Below are 24,692 nucleotides of genomic sequence, written 5' to 3'. Positions count from 1 at the left end.
ATAAATGAAGGGTTACATTAGATTAAGCTGTGAGTTCTCTTTTGGTTAAGAGAACATCTTAAATACATTTAAAAGGGATTTATGGTTCAAAAAACTTTCACATAAATAGTTTGATTCCTCAGAATAACCTTTTAGATTAGTGGTTTTATGGCCCTTTTAGAGATGAGGAAGCTGATGCTAAAGTGACTTGCCCAAAGTTATAGTTAAATAATTTAAAGGTAAGATGCAAGTACCACTATAACATTAGATAATTTTACAGGGAAATCAATCAGTGGCAAATTCGCTGTTATTTTTAGTTTTACTGTAATGTGGAAACTTAAGTTGTATTATGGCATTAAACCTGGATTTAAAGTACTATTTCTATTTGGTCTTTTTTTTGTTCTTGTTGAAAGTATAGACAATTTGTGGCAAAATGAATTATAGAAGTAGAAATTCAAAAAATTTCATATCTGATTTTTGTAGTTCAGTGATACCTTTTGAATTAAGTACTTTTTTTTCTTCTTCCCTTTACACCACGCAAATTCCTTTTAAAATAAAGGTCTGAGGGTCATTTATGTCTTCCTGTTCGATACACGCATTCCTTCCCAGAAGCCTTACAGAAGTTCTACCGTGGTGAGTTCAGGTAGGAATTTCTTACTATTGCTCTATCATTATCTTATTAAGATAATATTATTATTATTATTATATAATTATATTATTATTGTGTGCCATTAAAAATGCTGTTAAACAGAACAAATTAGATAATATTTGGATTAGTCCATAGTTGTAACAGTAGCCATAAAAAATAATACATTAGCTGAGTCACAACCACATCTAACTTCCCTTTTTCCAGCCCGACTGGAACTGTATGGAGAAACCCTGCCAAGTGCCACTTGGCCTGTAATGTAATTGCAATTAGAGGTTTTTCTCCTTCAGTGAGATAGAGGCCATTTCTCTACTTTAACCTCGTTACATGTTTTTAGCAGTTTGGTAGAAAGATGATTAAAACTGTTGGTGAAAAATTAAATGTTCAAATTCTCTGAGATTTTATTTTTTTTATCCTCATCTCCCGTCCAGAATGACTGAGGGTTAGATTTACTCTAACCATGCTGAGATTCCTGGTATCTCTGTCTTACATGTTAGGTATTTCTTAAGCAGTGGAGATGTTTTTTCATATTTCTTTCACTTAATTTGTTCAGTGGTCAGACTGCCCTGAAAAGAGAAGGGTGGAAGGAGGAGCTGAGTTGAGGTTGGCCGATTAATTGGAGAGAGCCAAGTTGGACTTTTCTTTCCCTGACTTAGCCTAGATTTTATAGTTTGAGAAAACTTTTTTTCTCTAGGTATTTGTGAAATTGTATTAAATCTTCTTGACTTCTGGAATCATTTTTTTAAAATTTATTTATTTTATTTATCTTTGGCTGTGTTGGGTCTTCATTGCTGCACGCGGGCTTTCTCTAGTTGCAGCGAGCGGGGGCTACTCTTCGTTGCGGTGCGTGGGCTTCTCATTGCGGTGGCTTCTCTTGTTGCGGAGCACGGCCTCTAGGCGTGCGGGCTTCAGTAGTTGCAGCATGCAGGCTCAGTAGTTGTGACACGCGGTCTCTAGAGCACAGGCTCAGTAGTTGCAGCGCACAGGCTTAGTTGCTCCACGGCATGAGGAATATTCCTGGACCAGGGCTCGAACCCATGTCCCCTGCATTGGCAGGCGGATTCTTAACCACTGCACCACCAGGGAAGTCCCTGGAATCATTTTTTTTAGTAACGATTCCAGTTTCTAGTCATTTCAGAAGTTTAGCACCTTCACAAATGACTAATATACTCCAAGTAGGAGTATATTTTTGTATACTTACCTAGTAGAATCTGTCCCATTGGCTTTTTCATATGTTAGTTTTTGATTTTGAAATTAAACCTGATTCTTGTTTTCTTTACTTTTACCAAAAAGTCATTTAAGTTTTAGGTGTAATCTTAAGTGTTATAATATTTGTTATTGATCTCTTATTGTAAAAAACAGAAAAACATTATTACAGAATTTCAGGGAAGGGATTTTTTTTATCTAATCTGACCACCTTAACATAATAGTGTTTTAATTTCAGAATGCTTTCTTTTTTATATATGTGTTATATACTTTTTGATGAGCAAAACACAACTATTAGCTAAGTATATAGGATTTAATGAATACTTGATAAAGAGTTTGACTTTAATTCAAGTTATTTGGGAGGTTTTATACAAATACATTAGATATTTCCATTACAGTAGAAAAGAGAAATAAACATCTAAATCTGTCTTTGATCAGGAACCTGTGGGTTTTAGGTGTTTCTGGTATAATAAATTCATGGAATAACTAGTTTTTCAATATGAATTTTTTAATTTGGAGAAATTATAATGTCTAATCCTTTGTTTAATTTATTCTATTTTAATATAATTTGCTTTTCCTTCACTCTTCTAAGATGGTTGTGGAGGCAGCGAATCAGGTTATACCTTGAAGGGACTGGCATCAACCCTGTTCCTGTGGACCTTCATGAACAGCAGCTAAGTTTGAATCAGCATAGTAGAGCCTTCAACATTGAGAGAGTTCATGACGAAAGTAGGTAGATTGGGAATTAAGTGTGTTTGGGGCAATATGTAATTTATAGTTCCTTTGATCTCTAATTTCTAGAAGTAATAATTTATAATTAACTTATTTGGGGATTTCGGTGCCACTGACAACACTTAAGGAAGTGCAGTGAACTACTTGAGTTGTAAAATTTATTATGATTAGATTCTGAAATAACAAATATAGCATATTTCCATGTGAAATTTTTTCTAGGGTGGGTTTGAAAACTCACTGATTAGGGAAGGACTATAAAATGTCCAAGAGGATAGTTAATACTTAGGGAAAGATTCTTGGCCTTAATCTTTGAAATGTCAGAAAGAAAAAAGAAAGTGGTAGAAAGAAAATGAACTAATCTGTGGAAGATTTCATAATAATTATACATTTATATATTTACATTTAATTATATTTCCCATGGTTCTAGTTATGGATTAGAATCGTTTTGTTAGGAAATTTTCGCATCCCAGCTTTAAGATTTGCATTTCAAATACTTGTGTAAGATGCTAAGAGAATATTAGCATAATGTGATATGCAGGTTTTTTGTTGTGTTAAGATGAATGCTCAGTTTTGAGCTAATTTGTGGATTATAATTTAGCGATATTTTCCCACTTTTTCCAGTAACTGTAAGACTTTTATGATGCAAGAAGATCCCAAGAGATATCCTAAATGTCTGTGGACTGTATAAAAGGATATTTTTTCCTCCTGCATTTCATTTCTTGGCTAAACTTATCAGCAAAAGCTATCTTTACATATCTGCTTTCTGTCTTTGTTTCTGTCTTTTCATGGTATCTTAATGTTTACTTATGTTTATTTTTTTTTCAGAGTTTTTCATGGTGATTTATAGCTTTATAGGTTAACATGTTCCTAGACTGAGTTAATGCCATGTTTAAAAGATGCTTCTTCTTCCCCGGGAAAAAAAAATCATTTGATTTTTTGAAAGTTTTTAAGTAATTATTTTAAAAATCTAGACATCTTTCAAGTAATTCATAAGCATATGATTTCTTATTATCATTTTTGAAATATTACAGTAAATATTAAGATTAAAAAAAATTTTTTTAAGATATTAAAATCTTAGCTAGAAATTTTACTTTATACCTCACCAAAAGAAGTTATTGCTGTCTCCAAAAGATGTTCAGGATTTGGTTTTTTTCACCAACAGCATTATAGGAAAGATGTAGATTGGTATTTAAAGATTCATTGCTCAGATTCCTATCTCAGATTCACTGTTTTTAGTTTATAAGCTAAATTAATATATCATATATGAAACAAAATTACATATAAACTTAGTAATATTCAGGATGTTCCTATCTCATTAGTGTTAGTTCTAGAAAAAGAACAGAAAATGTTCAAAATAAAATATATATAAGAAAATTTCTCAAAACTTAGGCACCAGTTTTTGAATGTAAGGACCCACAAAGTACTTAATATAGTCAGTGGTAAGAGGTCCCACACCAAGGTATGTCAGAATACTAGGGATAAAGCAAACCTCTTGCAAGCTTCCAGAAAGGAAGTGATGGTGGTGTTGGTGGTGATTGTTGTTGGAACAGGTTATTTGATATATAAAGAATCTGGAATCAGAGTAGTTTCAGATTTCTCAATAATAACCCTGGAAATTACTTTACTTATATTAATTATTAATGTTGTTATTAGCAATTATATAACATTTACAATGTCTAGGCACTATTTTAGTGGGCTTGTTAGAGGGTTTTTTTGGGTTCTTTTTTTTTATAAAAGAGCTTTATTTTCTGAGAAAAATTTAGAAGGATTTCAAGGTATAACTCATATTTGCTATTTAAATTCTCTTCAAGTTGGCAGGGAACATTTCCTAGGAAGCTGCCATTTGGGATTTTTGAATATAGGAGTAGGTTTGAGATTGTAAATATACCACCATGTTTGATCCCTGATCGCTTTCTAATTTAGAACAAAAGATTACAGAGAAAAACAATCCTAGTTGTTTTTTTTTAAACAGCTTGCAAAAGGGATGATATAACTTTTAAGCAAATAAAATTTTCTATCTAGTGTTATCTATCCTTAACTAGGTTATATTTGTATACAAGTTAATGAAGAAGAATTCACTTTTATTACCTTTATACCTTCAAGGGAAGGTAGGGTTGATTTATTAGTTATTTTTTTAAAAACTTTTAATCACATAAACTAGTAACTTCCTTATTTGCAAGCCTGGTTGTATTAATTCGGATAAGTGAATTGATTTGATAAACAATCCCATAATCTCAGTGGCTTAACATACTGAAGGTCTATTTAGAGCTCAGCTCACTGTCCAAGGGGTGTTCAGGCAACCTCTGAACAATGGCTTCTACCATCTTCTAAGGCCTCTGAGTCTTCTGTTGGGTCCTCTGTAGCTTGTGGGGAGAAGAAGACAGTGAGAGCATGGAGGATGCTTAGGGAAGTTTTAGGAGCCAGGCCTTTTCACTACTTTTGCTCATATTCTACTGGCTATTACTAGTCCCATGGGTATACCCAATGCGAGTAGACCTGGAAACATAGTCTAACAGTCTGACAGTGTGAGGGAATTGCACAGGGTTGCAGCCTCTGTCACTAGTATAACAATTCTATACTTAAAAATACAAATTAATACTTAATTTTGTAATGCATTCTCTTGGATAGAAAATTGTTAATTGGTATTGAGTCCATCTTATCATGTCCTGTTGAAGCAAGTTGTAAATGAACAGTTCATGATTAGATATTGTTTGGTAGTCAATTAGCATGAAAGAAAATATAAGCAGAATTAAGATGATTAATGAGACTCGAAGCAATTTTATGTTTTCTCTTCCTTCTTTGATAAAAGATTTCAAGTGAAATTCAGCAAGCACACATAATAAAAGTGCAATACAGAAAGGAAAATTAGGATGAGGAAAAACGGGTATAGAGATTAAAAAGTCAAGACCATATAAAATAAAAATATATGGTTACAGTTTGATGGTGAGATTTCAGATTTATTAGTAATATTTAGTGAGTACTTACTGTTAGTTGAGCATTTGCAGAAAATCTGTGGGGAGATGTAAAACATTCCATTAGTGATTTACCCTATGCAAAGAAAAATAATTTAAACAATAAATTTTAACTTTTTACATTGGTAAAACTTGTCAGATATGAAAATGTGAATATTATCTAGTACCAAATTAAGAGTTTCAAAAGTTAGGTTTTGCAGTCTGAAGTACAATCAAATTTGATTAAACACAGCAAATTTTCTATATACCTTTTTGTGTCACGTTCTTTCTACTATATTAATGAGATTTAGCTGATAATGTTAACCCATTACATAATTTAGTCAAATAAGTTTTCAAAGGTTCCTTGGTATTGTAACAACAGCTTATAATTGAAAGAATAGTTGGGCCACTTTAGGCAGTTATAATCCAAAAGATATGAGGTACATGTAATTAACATTCAATAAATATAAACAAATAGGCTACAAGTCAGAGGAGAATAATAGATTGGTGGTTGTGTTGGTGACAGTGGTGGAAAGTTTTATTAGTGTATTAAGTGTCTAATGTGTATTAGATATCTATACACATTACCCCGAAACATAGAATCTTAAAACGTAACAAATTACCCCAGAATTGAGCATCTTAAAACAAAATATTTATGATTTCACAGAGATTGTGAAGGTCAAGAATCCAAGAGTGGCTTAGCTTGTTAGTTTGAGTTTAGGGTCTCTCAGGAGGTGACAGTCAAGCTGTTGGCCGGGACAGCAGTATCTGAAGACAAGACTGTACTGGAAGATATGCGTCACAACTCGTCACATGGCTGTTAGCTTCAGTTCCTCACTATGTTGGCTTCTCCATTGGACTGCTTATGAAATATCTTCCCCCAGAGCAAGTGATCTGAGAGAGAGTGACCAAGGTAGAAGCCAGGGTGTCTTTTTTAACCAAAGCACAGAAGTGACGTACCGTCACTTCTGCCATATGTTGGTCACATAGACTAATCCTGGTGTGATGTGAGAGGGAGAGTTGTACAAGAATGTGAATACCAGGAGGCAGGAATCACTGGGGACCATCTTAGAGGCTAGCTGCTGCCACAGCTGAGGTGGACTTTTAAGCTTTGACTAAGGAAAAAAATGTGGAGGAGACAGAAAAGGGAACTTGTTCCATAGTGCTTGCCCAGCAGGAGATTCTTGGGTGCAGTGAGTCTGCTATTGGTGACACTGAGAGGAAGGGCCTGGCATTTCCATTTGGAGACTGGTAAAAGATAAAAAGTAAGAGAGACCATTTGAAGGTGACAATCACAAGTTTGATCCAGAAAGCAGTGGGAATTCTTTGGAGGATTTTGTGTGATGGAGTGATGTTTAAGTAATCATCAAGGAAGATTACTTAAGCTGTGCATACAACCTTATAGAGTAAAAAATAGATGACATTTTTTTAGGAGTCATAAAAGGAGATGTGGCTCTGTTCCTCCAGTGCTGCCATTGCTAAAAATCACTCTTGAGGTTTTCTATTTGAAAAAATAATCTGATTTTTAACATAACTGATTTGGTTTCCTATATGAGCCATTCATGTAATTTGCTGCTTAAATCCAGAATGGCTCTCCTTTGGAAGTACTTGATCATTTCTACTTCTGAAGCTTCCAGAGTAAAACTAAGTCAAGTGTGACCACATGAATCTTATGCTATGGATAAATATATTTTATCACTCTTGAAAAATTGTTTCAAGAAGACCTCAGGTTTATTTTGGAGAGACAGGGGCTTCATTGCTTCATAATGTTTAGATGATTTTGTGGGTCTGTATTATGAATACTTTAAATATGATTGAATTTATATGTTAATAATGTTAAGGTATAGACACTATTAAGACAAATATGAATATATTAATGTTTTATAAAATTTATATGATAAAATTTCTAAAGTTTAAGGAGCTGTCTTGGATTTTTTTTCCATTACCTTCAGGGTTTGAGGCTTCTGGACCCCAGCTTTTGCCAGTGAGAGCGCTAAATGAAGTCTTCATTGGAGAGAGTCTATCATCCAGGTACTTTTAAACCTGTGATCTTGAGTTTGAAATTTAATATTTTAGTAATTTTTAAGCTATTTATTTCTACAACCTAAGATTTGTGAATGATTAATACTGTATAAGTAAGAGAAATGAATTATTTAATGAAATATTTCCAAACCTTTGTACATGTTAATACATGTTAAGAGGAAAGAAGGTGTTATTACCAAAAAATTTGTGAAACCCTAGGTTAAACAAAGTTATTCAGATTTCTTTACTGCAGTATTTCTCAGAGCCTTTAATCTATCATATAGGTGCTTTATAAATGTTTAAGAGAATGATATATAGGCATACATTTGCAATTGATATAAAACATTGATCTTATAGACAGTCCATATTAAAATTGCCCTACTGACTGTCTTAATGTTTTTTAATGCTGATTTATTTGTTTGCTTGTTTTGGTCCAGGATGCAGTTAAGGAGAACACATTTGGCTATCATGGCCCTTTAGATTTAATTAAGAACAGTTCTTAGCCCCACCCCTGTTTTGTCATCTATGATTTTAACATTTTTGAATGGTCTAAGCCAATTGGTTTGCAGAATATTCCTTTTTTTAGATTTGTATGATTTTTTTTTCTTCTCTGCACGATAAGATTCAGAATAAGCATTTTTGGCAAGTATACTACATAGGTAATATTGATCCTTCTTAGTGCAACATCATAAAGCAAGTGTATTGACAGCTTAAGATTTGTAACCATTATTACCAAAAATTAAGGTTAGTGAAGTTCTTTACTAGGAATATAAAAATACAGTATTTTATTACTGATAAAATCTATTTTGTGAGTGTTGAATATAATTTAGGCTTAAATTGTCAGTAGAATTTTTTTGCAAAAATTTTTTTGTGTGACACCAGTTACCAGTTATAAAGTGACTGCCATAATATAAAGTTAATTTAACTCTTGGTAGTATGTTAGAACTTTCCTTCTCATTTTTGTTGATGTAAGTGAATTAGGGGTGGAAGATAGAGATGAATCTATATCCTACTTTCCTGCTTCCAGAACCATGTGACCCTTTGAAGGTCACGTAATTGATTCCCTAGTTTACCGAGAGTTTCATATATTCTGAAATTCTCTTTATTATAAGTCATATCCTTTTATAGGAAGTTTAATTATGATGAGAAAAATTTGTCTTAAAAAGCCACATTTTAGCCAATAACTTAACTGAGGTAGGTAGTACTGAAGAGAACAAAGCCTTGATTCAACAGAATGATTTGAATGATGTTTTTGAGTTGTAATTATTTTGATTAATATAATTTTAAATTTATGCAATAAAATACATTGTGCACCCACTAGGGATATAAAGATGAATAAGGTAAAGATAGTGGTATCTCACATAAAGGTAGTAAAATACATAATTTAAAAATTATTAAAAGTAAAATGTATTCTTCAAAGAAATCAAATAAAAATATATTACCTAAAGAACTTTAAAATATGGTAAAATGTAAAGATGTATTTAATATAGTAAGACTTATGCAGCAACGGAAAAACTTTGTGTATAGCATATCAAGTTTGAAACAGCATGGAAATGAGTAATGGATACATTTGTGTCATAAGAGAGAAGGAAGAGAATGTAACTCTAATTAGTGATATAATCTAGTCATTATTGCTAAAGAGGCAGAAGAGAACAACTTCAAAATGAGATTGGAGGAGGTCTGCATTAAAATAAATAGATGACAAAGGTAAAGATGTTTTGTGAGTTTATGCTTAATTCTAGGGAAGCCATTTAATGGCTTACATTATTCTGTTTGTATTATTTTAAAGGTCATAACTTCTGAGAGCTTCTACTAGTGTTGCTTTATGATTTGTACTTACTAAAAAATAACTTATAAAAGGAGGAAAATTGGGGTCAATTGATAGATTTTTTGGAAATTCAGTGAAGTCCCATTAGGAGGTTTTAGATTGAATGCTTTTATTTTTTTGTGGTGGTTGTGGTTTGGTTGGTTTACCCCGATGTCTGATGCTTGTTCTTTTTGTGATCTTAGATGCCTCACCTGATATCTTTACTAAGATAAGGGCAGCAATGGGTTGGCTTCTGATGCTACTGAAAAAGATTTAACTACTGGAAATGTTAGAACTTATTTTTAAAGATTCTATGACATAGACCCTTAGGCAGAAAGGAAATGAACACTTATTGGATGCCTGCTATGTGTCAGGCACTGTGCATGCTGTATAAGTTGTCACATGTATGCTCATAGCAACTCTGTGAGAAAAGTAGTTGTATTTATCAGTGAAAAATTGAGATTTGGAGAATTCAAATAACTTGCCCAAGGTCATATATTTAGTTAATTAGCATCAGAACCATCATGTAAACCCAGAATTTCTGATTCCAGATCCTGTATTGAGTTGTCATGAAAACTTGTGAAGTATTGCCAATTTTTTGAACTGCCCCTGCCTGTACACGCCTTCCCACTGGCAGTGCTATCTCAAGGTCATCTTGTATTATTTCTTATATAGTATCTTGTTTACTGCTTAAAGCAGAAAACAGCACTCTAAATAGTTGGTAATTATTATTTACTTTAAAATTTCTGACCTACTTACTAGAATATGAAGGTCAAGAAGATCGTGTCTATTATGTTTGCCATTAAATCCCCAGTACCAACACAGTGCTTATTAAAACATATTAGGCACTTAATAATGTTTATGGAATGAATAAATATTGAGTCCTGCCAAATGTTATCATTATCTCCATTTTATAGGGAAGTCTGTGGCTCAGAGAAGTGAAGTAAATTGCCCCAAATCACACAATTAATAAATAACAGAGTCAGGGTAAGCCTGTGCTCTTCTTCAGTGTATACAGTAGAACTGTGGTCTTCCTGAAAACTGAAGTGCTTTGCTTGGAAAATATGAAGTGCAGCAATATTATTCCTGCCTCATTTTTAATGTTCTTAGACTTAAGAACATTTTAAAAGCCCAATTTTTTTTCTTTTCTCCTATTTGTTCTAACCTAGAATGTCTTATTCTTGGGCTGTAGCAGTGGACAATTTAAGAAGAAGTATACCCACTCTAAAGGGACTGTGAGTTTTATTGCTGCCTTAAAAAAATAATCTCCCTGAAGCCAAAATTCTGAGTTGACTAATCTTGATAAACCTGCATGTGGGAATGACACTAAATTTGTTCATTGTTTTGGGCTCAACGTCTCTCACCTGACTATACTTTCCTTTCTCTTCACCTCTGCTTCTCTTCTATCCCCACTTACCTATAATCTCTGGTTCTATGTGATTCTGGCATAATAGCAGCCATTCCTATGGATTCAGATGGCTTGTCTGTGTATAATAGGCTCCTAATGTACCTAAAATTCCTAATTTTCTAGGAAGATATAACAAAGCTATGAAATAGATTAAATGTGAATATTAGGCTTGCTATCTTTTATTTTTGTAGAGAATGCTGACTTTAGAGAAAAAATGACATGGAGTTATATCATGTAAAACGTTCACAAACCAAGAGCTTGGCAGGAGAAAATGAAAGGGTTAGAATAAGAGATAAATTATCCATTGAATGTTAGTATTTGCAGGCATGTCTAATAATTGTCATTATTTTGAAAAGTTGTATTTTGTTAAAGGTTTATTTTAACTTTTTTATTTGCTGGAGAAAAGTAACCCATTGTTGACCAGTGACATCATTATTTTAAGATATAGTTCACAAAATAGGCTTTTACGTGTTTCAAAAGCTCTTTGAATAGTTGCAAATCATTTATACATTCATGCAGTTAAAGAATAGTGTCATTATTGCTGGTGTGAGAAGACTCAGTTAATTCCATATTTATTAAATAAGAAATATAAATCTTTAAAAAATTTACAGTTCTTGTTCCCTAGTTTCGTCCAGTGATCCAGGACTGGTTTAGATTTTTCTTTACAACTTCATTATCTCTGCTAGCTTACTAGCAATTCAAAAGGCACATTAGTATGTAACTTAAGAAACAAGAGTTTAGCAGAAACTATTGGTAACTTGAAGGATTAGATGCAGACTTAGATGTATCAAGGACTAGCTACCAAGAATGAAACTCCCTTAGGAATGGTATTTTCTTTTTGAATTCTGAAATAAGGTTCTGTATGTTTCCATAAAAGCAGTAGCAGCAATGCTAGGTAAAAATTTACAAGAAGCTCCTGTTTGAAATGTTAAAGTATTGATAGAAAGGAGGCGCATATAGATCAGAGAGGGATGCAGACATGCAGATATTTTAAAATTTTTTTCACTTAATTAGTATTGAAATTAGCATCATGATGTGTGTGCCGACTAAGTCAGGTATGTCTGAGTCAAGCTGGCCTACTTAGATTTCATCAGCGCTGAAAGACTATGTTTATCTCATTTACCATGAGACATAAGTTCAGCCAATCCACTTTTATATTCTCAATTCACAGGGCTTCCTACTACGAGATTTCAGTTGATGATGGTCCATGGGAAAAACAGAAGAGTTCAGGGCTCAATTTGTGTACTGGAACAGGATCAAAGGCCTGGTGAGTAACTTGGGATGTTGCTTATCAACTTTTGTGAAATACTTTAAGTATTGTAATTTAGTTGCTATCTCATATCGGTGTATCTAAGGCCTCTAATACACAAGAGGTAGCTAGCCTGGTGTTATTATATCGGTTGGCTCAGTTTATGCTACACTCATTGATTGGGTCCAGGAGTCCAGCTTTGACTTCTTAGATTATAGTGCAGCCTGGATCTGGTCATTTTTTAGCTTCCCATACTAGGTTTGTAAAGAGAAAAAAGAAAATGAGACATGTTTTTAGGGACTATATATTTTTAAAAATGAATATTTTAAGTAATAGTAAAGAAATGAAAACAAAGTACAGTACCAAAAAATACGCTGGAGGTTTGTGCATTCAAGACCTAACTGGAGATAACCTGGGACATCCTGCAACTTGTTTACCCTGTGACCTCTCTCTGGGAAGTCTCTTCTACTTCTTAGTACACACATGCACATGCCTCCCAGACCTTTATCTGTAGCTGTCTTCTCTTGAGTATAAACTCATATTGTAAACTTACCTACTATATAGGATGTTAATAACATTTCAAATTCAACACATTTAAAACTGAATTTATTGTCTTCAGTTGTTCTCCCCGTGTTCCCTGTCTTGCTTAATAGTATCACCCTTAACCTCGACTTCATATTCTCAGGAAAGCACATTATTCCTTAAAACCTTGCTCTTATCTTTGAGTCTCCCTTTTCTCCCCTATGCATTTACCAGTCTCTAAATCCTGTCAGATATAATTCAGAAGCTCTAGCCCCCTTTTTTAGTTGCTATTGCTATTTCTTTGGTATAGGGCCCCATCTTTTCAGTGAATATTCTTTGTGTCTCACACTTTATTCTTCAGGCTGTCATTCATACTACTACCACAGAGTAATATTTCTAAAATGTAGGTATATCTCACTGTTTCCTTCTGTGCTTTAAAACTTTCATTGACTCCTATGTTCACATTGCTCAGACTGTCATATAAGGCCCTTTAAGTATGACCTCCTTGCCAGCCTACTCCTGCCTGACCCTAACCCATCACACTGGAGACACTGCAAGCTACTTGCAATTCTTAGCACAAGCCATGTTCTCTCTGGGCTTTTTGTTTTTGCTCAATGCAGCTTCTTCCTGCATTGAATGCCTGAACACTCTCCCCTTTCCATCCACTGGCTGAAAATTCCAATCTTCAAATGTCATCTTCTGTAGGAAACCTTTACTTAAGACCTAGTTCCTTTCATAAGCCTAATTAATTGATCCCCTTTTTTGCCCTTACCCAGCACTTTTTCCTCATCGCACTGTTATAGCACTTAGCACATTATTAGTTTCTGATAAGCTCATACCCAGTTAGTTTGAGCAACTTGAGGCACATGGGGTAGTGACTAGTGTTTTTTTTTCCTGCTTAATTTTTTGTGTGCATAGCACAGTGCTTAATACAAAGTCACTTAAATACTTTTTGAATAAATGACTACATGCTCACAAATACAGCTAAAACAGTGCTTATCAAACTGACTTTAAGTTTGGATGCTTTAAAATTGAGTTTTATGTCCCCTACCACACACTTTATAATTGAGTCCTGTTTTGATGTTGCATTTAAGTAAGTATGGCTGAGACTAGAATTTCAGTCTTCTCTGTGTTGCTTATTAAAGTCTGCTTTGTCTCCTGTGCTCTAGTATAGAACCAACTCTCTCTGTCTCTCTAACTATATCCTGTCCCTGCCACCTTGGTTAACTCAGTCTCTTTTCTTCTCTACTCAGCCCTATGTAGCTTACTTGCTTCTAACATGTTCTACTGTCCTCCCTGTCATAACTGATAATTCTTTCGTTACGATTGCATTTCCCATGTATCTTTTGATCCTTTTTCTCTTCAGAAAGTAGGGGGAGAAAAGAGAAGCCTTGGGGGCCAGAGGGACTGAGGGAAAGTTATATGTTCTATATGTTAATAATTTCAACTTACTGCAGTACCATCTTTGAGCACTTTCTTTGTCCCAAGTAAGTATATTGTCTTATTTAAATTCTCAAAAATACTCTGGAATTAAGTGATTTTATTTTCATTAATAGAGTTTAAAAAGTCTCAGAAGTTGGCTCACTTGCCCAAAGCCATGTGGCTAATAAATGGTGGAGGCAGGATCTAAATTCTGGACTTAACTATAAGCTGTAGACCTCATGAGCCACAGAAGGAGGAAAAGCATGGACGGTCCCCTGTGGGAGGTTGTGAGACATGCTTAGAAGTGTTGCCCATGATAGCCACTCTTGTTCCTTTAGCTAGAGCTTAGTTACATGCTATGTGGCAAGAGGGGGTGGGAAATATAGCCTAATCATGTGTCTGGGGTCGGGGGGGGAAGAGAGTTCAGGGATTAGCTATCCCATCTTTGCATTTCCAAAAATTCTTGCACAAGACATAGGATGTAATGGTTATGTTGCATAGCAAGTGTCTCTGAGTTGTTGCATTCTCATCTCGGTCCTCTTCCCAGTGTGGAATGTGATCGGTAGCACACACCAGGAGAAGTACCACAGAGCGGGATTATTTATGTTTCCATGAGTTCTTAAGACTGTTGCCAGTCCTCCTCCTCCATACATTCTGTCCTCGCAGACTTAATTAAGGGTGAGGAGGTGTTCTTAAGAGAAAGTTTTACTAGCTGAGGAAGATATGAGACTCCTGTCTTTCAGTTTGGTTGTCTTTAGTAGAAGTTATGTCCGGTTTCAAATCAGAACTCTTAGAAGGGTCAAGGTTGTAGATCTAAGGAAAAAGTTGTTGTGTGCTAGCTAACACCTGCTTTGGCACATAGTTTGTCTTTGATATAGAATGTAAACCACTCCTAAAGGTAGAGTGAATTGGCTGAGATTTAGATTACAACCACAGGAAATTAGTTTTAATTTAACCCCAATTCAGAGAACTTAGTTTGTGTTGATTTGTGGTATCTCTAATAAGTCATAGTTCTAGGAATGTTAGAGCATGTCTTATAAGACTTTTCTCTTAAACTAAGTCTTATCTACAATAAGGAGATATAAGTCATTAATATCTTTTGCCCTAAACATATTTTAATTCAGTGGCACCCTAATAAATAGCTTATTTTTATGTGACTTTTAATTTAAAGTATAATTCCGAAACAGTATCTTTCAGGAAAGGGTATATTCAGAGGAATTAGAGTATAACTCATACATATTCCTTGCATTTGACATTTTCATTCAGTGTTGAGTTCTTGCTGTGAGCCAGGTAGTGCCCTAAGGGCCTTATGTCTTGTAGTGTGTGACAGTAATGCGAATGAGATAGGTTTTGTGAACCTCATACTAAACAATAAGAAAGTCAGAACACTCAAAGTATTTTGCTTTATACCACATAGTAAGTATGAGCAAAGGTACAGAGGCGAGAATGAGCCTGGGGTGTTTGGAATGTGAAATTGGAGGGCAGATAATGGTGAAAAATAGGAAAGGCAAGGGCTAGATTTTAGATTTTTTTAGCATAGGGGTATGGTCTGTGAATGACCCCAATTTTTTAATGTAAAAATTTGTGTATCTGCATTTTTCTTTAGAGAATGTCCAAAATGTTTTCATATTTCTCAAAATGTGGAGGCTACTGGATTAGAGGGTATACGGAGTATCTCTTATTCCTCCTCCTCAAAAATGTTAAGAGCCACTGAATTAGGTCTGGAGTTGTGTGACTATGCAACATTGTTCCTGTTCATGTGGATTATCTACTGAGAAGAGTGAGAAGAGTTAGAGGCAAGAGAATTCCAAATTACCTGGAAGAGTTTTTTTTTTTTTAAACGTTTCCTTAACCATCTTTTTAGACCCCAGCACAGAGCTTCTTTTAAAAGTTATTCAGGGACTTCCCTGGTGGCGCATTGGTTAAGAATCTGCCTCCAGTGCAGGGGACACGGGTTTGAGCCCTAGTCCGGGAAGATCCCACATGACGCAGAATAACTAAGCCTGTGCGCCACAACTACTGAGCCTGCACTCTAGAGCCCACGAGCCACAACTACTGAGCCTGTGTGCCACAACTACTGAAGCCTGTGCACGTAGAGCCCGTGCTTCTCAACAAAGACAAGCCACCCCAATGAGAAGCCTGCGCACCGCAGTGAAGAGTAGCCCAGCTGGCCGCAACTAGAGAAAGCCTGTGCGCAGCAACGAAGACCCAACGCAGCCAAAAATTAATTAATTAATTAATTAATTTTAAAAAAAGTTATTCATGTTTGTGTTAACGTTTGTTCCTAAGTGGTTAAGCAAGGCATCTTGCTAGTAAAAGATTTCTCATCTTCAGAAACTATTTTATAATTTGAAGAAATACACATTTTAAAATATGTGAAATAATACAAAGAGTATACAACAAAAAGTTAGTCTCTTTCATTTCATATCTCTAGTACTAATCTCCAGATATAACCACTCTGTATATGCATATATTTTTTTAATATAAGTAAAACAGGTAAGTTTTATATATATATGCACACATACATACCATATAATGCTTTTGGTTTTTTAACTTAACATATTGTTATCTTTCCATTATCAGTACATATAGTTGTATTTTAGCCTTTTTAATATCTACATAGTATTCTACTGAGTGGCTATAATATAATTTATTTACCCAGCTTCCTGTGGTTTTGCTATTATGTGCTTCCCAGTTGTTTTGCTATTATAAACAATGCTTCAGTAAATATCCTTGTATTTGTCTTTGTGTATTATATGTACAAATATATTTTAGGATAAACTACTAGATTGAAGAATATGTTCATTTTAAATCTTAATAGAGCAGAATTGCCCTCCAATTGCAATTTCTATAATTCCATTAGTATATGAGAATACTTCTTTTCCCATACCCATGTCAATACATTGTCAGTTTTTAATCTTTAAAATCTGAGAAAAATCTTATTTTAATTTGTATTTCCTCAAGTGTGAGTAAGATTGAACATTTTTTTCATATAGACCCATGAACTATTTGCCCATATACTTTGCCCACTTTTTAAAACTGTATAAGGTGGCTCTTGTCTTTTGGTCATTTTTTTTTTTTTCCCTGATAATTTCTAAGAGTTCTCTGTACATTAAGTAGATTATTCCTTTTTCATTTTTCGTATGTTTTTAGAACTAAAATAAGAAAAGATGTATATGGTGTTTGTTTCTAGGTCATTCAATATTAACAGGGTTACACCTCAGGCTGTGGAAGATGTTCTAAATATTGGTGAGTACCAAATAGCTCTTATATGTTACTATTATAATATGCTAAATATATTTCATTGTATGTTAGCTGTATTGTACATTATAAAATATTTTATTTAATCAAGATATTTCCCCCTTTCCTTTTTCAATAGCAAAACGACAAGGAAATTTAAGTCTTCCATTGAACAGAGAATTTGTAGAGAAAGGTCAGTGACCAATGATCATAACCACTAACACTTTCAGTTAAGTTCTGTTCATATTTTGAGGATGTTATTGTGAAGTGTACTTGTCTAATTAAGCAAAGCGTAGTACTTTTTTGACTCAAACATGCTCTTAATATATACCCCTTAAAATGTATTTTAAACAATAAAAAGTTTAAAGCTGGAATTTTATATTATGATTTTTGTCAACCATGGAAATATAACCTCTGTGTCAAAACAGTGTGACTGCAAACATGTCCTGGGGGATAGGAAAATGTAGAAAAATACACATCTGGAAATTAGGAAATGCACACCTAAACACAGTGTGCCATTAATATCCTCTAAATGAGAAGGAATTCACTGAGCTCTGATTGCTTACCTTCACGTTCACTAAAATGTTCTCTTTAACCTTCTCCTATATATTCCTGCCCAGTTATTTCAGGGTTCCTTTAAGAGAACCAGCACAGTTGGAGAAAGGATACTGATCAGCGAATTTGAAGACCTAGGTTCCAATCCCAGACCAACCACTCACTGTGAAACGATGGGCAAGACTTTCTTTGCTCCTCTGCTTCCTCAACTGTGGAATGAGAGTGAACGTAGATTGCTGGGGCATAAGAATTTTTCAAATTTATTTGTTAAATTTTTTTTTTAATATTTAAATTCGTAAACTGAAAACCACAATCATTTGATTTGCATATGAAATTTTAACACACTAAAGTCTACTCATCTGCTAGGATCATTTTCAAAAGTATGGACCTCAAACTAAAGCTAAATCATGCTGTCTCTGTTTAATTGAAGAGTATCCTAAGATTTCAAGGTAAATTATTTTTAAAAAACAACAAAAAATCCAAACTTGTTTATAGTTGCATCTATTTACCTGTGCTGCAACTGTCATCCATAAACATTTGAATTTGAGAGTTATCAGAACAGACATGTTCTTACTGGTCGCTTTTAAAATGATTTAGCGATACATGATAGAATATATTAACAGTGTGAGTTCATTTTATTTATATATTTTGGATTCTCATAAGACTTTCTTTGTTGGGGAGATAGTTTGTCTTTAAAATATAGTTTGTAAACAGGACTAAATCTCTTGCAGTTACTTTCAGCTCTCTAAAATGGACTGTTTTCTCCCTTTCTCAATTTGAGACCTAAAAGATTATTTTAATCATGGCTTTGAGCTAGAATTAGTGTTAAATCTGCATCAAAGAAAGGAAAGTTAGGCATTTATAGTAATTGATTCTTCATTATATAATTTAACTTAAAGCATAATGTGTATAAAACAACTGAAATTTATATCAGGTATACAAATTAAGGGTATATATAAAATACAGTGATTGATTTTTCTTTTAATAAACATACTGCTTTACTGAATGAATATTATTCCTTTGAAGATTTGACTATCTTCAGAAGCAATAGTGAACGCCAATGGTGCAGTCACTGTTACAGACACTTCATTTAATTCAAATGAAATTTTGGTATATAAGGTAGATTATCTAATAGTCTTGCAATGTCTTTTAATGCGGTGCTCAACTAAATGTTCTTTCAAGCCCAGTTTCTTTGTACAGTTGTTTTTAACCAGTTTGTGCTCTGCATGCCAACTCTTGTGTGCCTCTTGGTTAGAGAGAAAGCAGATCCAAAAGACTTCTAGAAATATCTTGAGTAATAGCAGTTTCATTAGAGAAAGCATATTGCCTGCCATTGTTTGAGACTGAATTTTATATCAAAACTATTAACTTATACTTATGAACTCTTTGGCGTGGTATTTTGGAAAGGAACTTATTAGCAAGAGATTATGGCAACTTAAGGTGCATTTTCGAGTGCCTCAAACTAGTTTCTCTTTTTTTTGTTTGATTACTAGCTTTACAGGTCCCCCCAAGCCCGCCCAATGCACTGATTTCCGCTATATTATGGGTCATGCAGGCGTCTGGGGCGGGTCTTGGAACACAGTCCTCATTTATAAGCGTTGTTTTGTTGGTTTTTTTTTTAATGGAACGTGTTGTGAGTTCCAAGAAACTTGCTGCCCACCAGACCTTTGGAATAGAACTGTGCTTGTAAATTGGGGATGGCATCCATTTTCATTTTGCACTTCTCAGAAGTGACTGTCTTTCCATCGAATGTGCTAATATTTGTTTTTTTTCCTTTATAGTAACAAATGAATATAATGAATCGCTGCTCTACAGTCCAGAAGAACCAAAAATACTTTTCAGTATTCGAGAACCAATAGCAAACAGAGTTTTTTCAAGCAGTCGTCAGCGTTGTTTCACCTCAAAGTAAGCTTCCAGAGTTGTCTTGTGGCTGTTTTCCTCCCTTGTAATTATAAAGCACAGTTGGCTTTAAAAGTGTTCAATTTCATTAAATTCACTCCTTCAAACTTAATCTAGCAGGGAAAGTAGAACCTGCAGAACTAAAGAGGTGTCATGCTAACCTGGCTACAGTAATATTTTGTCTAAAACTTAGGGTTCCATTTTAGAGAAACTAAAATTTAAGTTAATAGGAAGGAGAGCATAGTATTTAATTGGGTGATGTGGGCTTGTTTGTTTGTTTACTCTAGTAAGACACAGTAAGATCAAATAATCACTTCAAAAGAAACTGACTGGAAAGCAACATTTTTTTTCATATGCTGTGGCATAAAAGCAGGACATGCATTCATTACAAAGTCTAACCTGTACAGCAATATAACTTTAGAGTAGGATTCATTGCTTTCAGCTTTTCCCTAAAAGTGAATCCCCCCCATCCCCACATTTATTAAATTTGCCTTGGATTCTTTTTTGAGGGGAAGAGGATATACAGAAATGTTTGTAATTTCTTATTTTGTAAAGGTTGCCCAATTTTCCAAACTAACAAGAAAACCTACTATAATTCTGAAAATCTGTCATCTATATCATGGCAAGCAAAGAACAGTTTAATTACAAATCGCTGCTTATAGTGTGCATATAGTCTTTTGAAAATACACAACTGAATTTTTCCAGGAAAGACACAAAAAAGGAAACTCGTCATACTTAAAAATCACTTTATCATTTGAGAGTTAATTTTGATTAATCAACGAATCTATACGCAGTTTGGGTGAAACTATAAAGATTCATTTAAATGTTTGCTCATATAAGTAGGAGAATAGCTTTATGACTTTGGTGGTTGGAAAATATTTCTTAGCAACAAGATTGATAAATTGAACTACATTAGAGTTAAGAACTTTTGTTAATCAAGACACCATTAAGAAAATAAAAAGGCAAGCCACAGAGTGAGATAGTCTAGCAATGGACTCATATCCAGAATATATTTTAAAAATTCCTACAAGTCAATAAGAGAAAGACAGGCACCCCAGTAGAAAAATGGCTGAAAGTCATGGACAGGCATTTCACAAAAGAGAATATCCAAATGGCTGATAAGTATATGGAAAAATATCCTTGACCTTATTATTCATCTGAGAAATACAAATTAAAACTACATAATATGATACCACACACACCAGAATAGCTAAAATACCAGTATTGATAAGGTGAAGCAAGTGGAACTTTTATGTACTACCATTAGGAATAGTTTGGAAACTTGTTTGGCAGTTACCTACCAAAGCTGAATATAGCGCATGCAGTGACCCAGTAACTCTGCTCCAAGATATATATCCAGCAGAAATGTATACACTGACAAGAAATGTGTGCACCAAAAGACATGCTGAAGAATATTCATAGTAGCACTATTCCCAATAGGTAAAAACCCAAATGTCCATGAATAGTAGAAGAGATACTTAAATTTGGGTATTTTTGTACAATGCAAGTGTTTTCAGACAGCAATGAAAATGAATACACGGCTGCTACAGGTAATAACATGGATGATTTCACAAACATGCTATTGAGCAAAAGAAGCCAGACACAGGCATACCTATTGTGTTCTTCCATTTATATAAAGTTCAAGAATAGACAAAACTATTACTACTATGGTGATTGAAATTACGATAGTGGATATGCTTGGGAAGGGGGTGCTGTGGTTAGAGACTGGGAGATGGGAGTAAGAGCAGTGAGGGAGCTTCTGGGGAGCTGGGTAACAGTTCCTAATTTGGGTGTTGATTACGCAAGTGTGTTCATTGAGCTGTACCCTAATAACTTGTGCCTTTTCTGTATGTTGTACGTAAATAAAAATTCTACATGAAAATAGTTACCTTCTTGCTCACTACTTAAAATACTTGTAATAACTCAACATTCAAAAGCCTATGAATTCCATCTGAACTTGTTCACAGATAAATGTTTGGGTGAATGGAGCTCTCCTGAACATTTAAGTTTTGAGATTTTTTTGATAATGTACCCACATATTCACATAGTCACTAATTCTCTCATACCAAAGAGCAACTTGATGTTTAAAATCAAGGCCAAATGATCTATCTGCCAATTTAGATGAAAATGAAGTGTTTTAAAGAAACTGTAATTTAGGATTAAGAAAAGTGTTAATATTTAATGAGATGTTTCTTTCTGCTTAGGGTTTGCGTTCGTTCTCGTTGTTGGGATGCCTGCATGGTTGTAGATGGAGGAACTTCCTTTGAGTTTAATGACGGAGCAATTGCTTCAATGTTGATCAATAAAGAAGATGAGCTTCGAACTGTTCTTCTAGAACAGTGAAGGATTTCCTCAGATGACAATTTTGATTACTGGAAAAAATAGTTTTATTGTGGAAACAGACTGCCAGTCATAAGGCTACATTTTTTTGGTTATTGTTGAGACTGGTTGGCCTTGGGCTCAAAGGTGATCAAGAAAGAGATTTGTGTTATTCTTCTGTTGGATTCTGATGGAAAAGATACTCACTGTGTAAGAAAATGGATGGACTAAATTGATTAGAATTCATACCAGTGAAATTTCTGTAGTGCTTACAGTTGGTTTCCAAGAGTGCTGATATCTTTAAATTTAGAGAGGTAGGCTCCAATAAAAGATTAAATGTTTAGGATTTGGAATTTAACTGTACAAGCTTTTTTTCCTTCCTTTTCCTCCTAACTTTGTGGAATTGGTCAGACCAAACACATCTCATTTGATTAGTGTTTTTTTATAGTACCTAAAAGTCAAGATTTTTTAAAAGATTTGATGATGGAGAATTTTGATAAATCCTGACATTGACCTAATTGAAGTAGGTAAATGTTTTTTATATGCTAAGAATTTTCTAATTTCAGAACACAATGATATTGTTATGACTATTGATTTAAAAAATTCAAACAATCATTTTTGAAATTATTTATAGATGTTTTCATTTAATTGACTGTCAGGTTAATTTTGACAGTGCTGGGTGAAATATATCTGGACAAAATCATGACACCGTTTCAAATGTATTAATTATCCAATAACTATTTTAGGTCTTAGGTAATTTTTTTTTTAATGATTTGAGTGTCTAATAAAGTTCTTCCTTATTTACAACTATCTAACATGGATTCAAAGAGTAAAAGGATGAACTAATTAGACATATTCTATTAGGAGTTTGGTAAAACCGTTTAAAAAATATTTTCATCTAGTGTAGGAGTATTGTCAGAAAGAAAATGGATTATTTAATAAATATGCAAAACACTTTAGTTTTGGAATTGCCTTACTTATTATCATGGTAGTTTTCACCTAGCTCATATTCCAAGTTTTACACATTAGCTTTGGAGGATAAAATGTTATGGCTTTTCTTTTTTTCCCGTTAAGACAGTTTCTTTACCTAATTCCTGATCTACTTATAAGTAATCCTAGAATTATCACAGAAAGTACCTCTTGCTGCATCATGAGACAATTGGTATTCTCATTCCAGTTATTCAAAGTTGTATTTTTTTTTTTTTTCACTTGCTGTTAAAAGCTTTTCTTCAATCACTGAAATATTTATTGAATAGCCACTCTGTGCCATGTACTGTGTCAGGTGCTAGATATACATTGGTAAAGTAAACAGACTCTATCGTATAGAACTTGAGTCTAGTGAGCTCAGAAGTAAATTCTGTGAAAGCTAGGATGTATTATAATCAAATTGAGTGCTCTTAGTTCTGGCAACAATTATCATGTTCTTGTCAAAATTTTTATATAAATGTTACTATACAAAGATAATCTAAGTTTTGTTGTATATCCAGAACAAGAATCTGGTTTTTTTTCCTTAGTTAAGAGTACCTGCATAGACACTAATAGCAAGGAGTTTACGTGATGCATACAATAAAAATTGGTGTTTTCCCAGAGATGGATCTAATTTCTTGTTTGGTTTAAAAATGATATACTTAAGATGCCACTTTAGAAAGAAGTGAAATTCCACACTATAGAAACTCCCTAACAGGTTTAAAATACCTTTTTGACAAAAATGCCAACTCCATCTTTAATATCAAGGAAATCTGATTGTCCAAAATGGTACCAGAGATCTGTTTAATATGTAACATATTAATAGGTAACCTGCTATGTAAAATTGTTCATAAGCCATATTTTAAAGGTTTTAAAAATACTTAATGTGCTTCATTTGTGATATAACTTCTAACATTTCTGCTCTGTGGTGGGGATTTATTTGTAAGAGATGATGAGAGGCAAAGGATGTTTGAATAGCAAAAATGTTTTTATGAATGAGTTAACCTTTTCATGGCAACTACATGTGAATAAAATTAAACCATTGTTATCTTTTCTTTTTTAGTTCATTTCTTTAGCTCTTATGGGTCATTATTTGAAAACCAGATTTCCCCAAAATGTTATGTTTCAAGAGTTTTTTCCCCACTGCTATGTATTATTCTGTACGCTTTGACTTCATTCCCTGCTAATGTGACACAGTGCTTCCTGGTAAATGTAGACTCTTCAGATAATTTTGAGTTAATATTTTTGATGCTCTGTATGTATTTATATTCATGGCCCTAGTAAATCAAATCATATTACATGAACTGCTGAACTAGAAAGAGGAATTGTTTATTTCAAATGTAGTTTATTCTTGTTAACATTAAAAATAACCATGAAGGATTAGTGTACTGTAAGTCAATAAGAAGGCTTATATAAGTTTTCTACATGAAGGAAGGTATAAAGAGTATTTTTTTTAAGTGTCATGGGCTTTGTTTTATGATAAAATTTTTGGAAAATTACTGACTAACCAAGGAGGAGCTAAAAGGAAAAAATAGAAAAGAATGTTTTAAGTGTTAATTTGAATATTTTATAGGATAGCAAAGGCATGGATTATAAATAATTTTGTTCTCCCGTTTTAAAAAATCAAACATCAACAGTGAAAAAAATTTTTCAAAACTTGGGATCCTGAAAAGACTGTTGAAGAGATCTATCTGAACAGTACACAGCTTTTTATACCAGTAGATTGTGAGTTCACTGGGAGTAGGGATTATGAGTTCTGATTTGTACCT

General features: G+C 33.8%; 2 protein-coding genes across 4 annotated transcripts in view; one reads left to right on the top strand and one right to left on the bottom strand.

Annotated features, from left to right (window-relative positions):
• NADK2 (NAD kinase 2, mitochondrial) overlaps nucleotides 1-23,977 on the top strand; it is a 45,353-nt gene extending 21,376 nt beyond the window's left edge. Inside the window, exons 5-13 of one of the 2 annotated variants that reach the window (XM_082382363.1) lie at nucleotides 539-622; nucleotides 2,424-2,560; nucleotides 7,467-7,545; nucleotides 10,513-10,578; nucleotides 11,923-12,018; nucleotides 17,138-17,193; nucleotides 17,324-17,377; nucleotides 19,521-19,644; nucleotides 21,843-23,977. In XM_082382363.1, the coding sequence (XP_082238489.1) occupies nucleotides 539-622; nucleotides 2,424-2,560; nucleotides 7,467-7,545; nucleotides 10,513-10,578; nucleotides 11,923-12,018; nucleotides 17,138-17,193; nucleotides 17,324-17,377; nucleotides 19,521-19,644; nucleotides 21,843-21,981 (835 nt within the window). In that variant the 3' untranslated portion in view covers nucleotides 21,982-23,977. The remainder of the gene's footprint in view (nucleotides 1-538; nucleotides 623-2,423; nucleotides 2,561-7,466; nucleotides 7,546-10,512; nucleotides 10,579-11,922; nucleotides 12,019-17,137; nucleotides 17,194-17,323; nucleotides 17,378-19,520; nucleotides 19,645-21,842) is intronic. The other variant, XM_082382364.1, reaches the window with a different exon arrangement.
• SKP2 (S-phase kinase associated protein 2) overlaps nucleotides 1-24,692 on the bottom strand; it is a 124,514-nt gene that overhangs the window by 61,666 nt on the left and 38,156 nt on the right. The window contains exons 10-11 of one of the 2 annotated variants that reach the window (XM_082382411.1): nucleotides 5,549-5,573; nucleotides 2,567-4,926 (exon numbers count right to left, since the gene is read on the bottom strand). In XM_082382411.1, the coding sequence (XP_082238537.1) occupies nucleotides 4,891-4,926; nucleotides 5,549-5,573 (61 nt within the window). In that variant the 3' untranslated portion in view covers nucleotides 2,567-4,890. Of the gene's footprint in view, nucleotides 1-2,566; nucleotides 4,927-5,548; nucleotides 5,574-24,692 lie in introns of those variants that run through there. The other variant, XR_014241858.1, reaches the window with a different exon arrangement.

Source organism: Balaenoptera borealis (assembly GCF_965194805.1).
Source record: "Balaenoptera borealis genome assembly, chromosome: 2".
NCBI lineage: Eukaryota > Metazoa > Chordata > Mammalia > Artiodactyla > Balaenopteridae > Balaenoptera > Balaenoptera borealis.
Note: the sequence above shows the minus strand (reverse complement) of the source record. Positions and strands in the feature narration are given on the sequence as shown.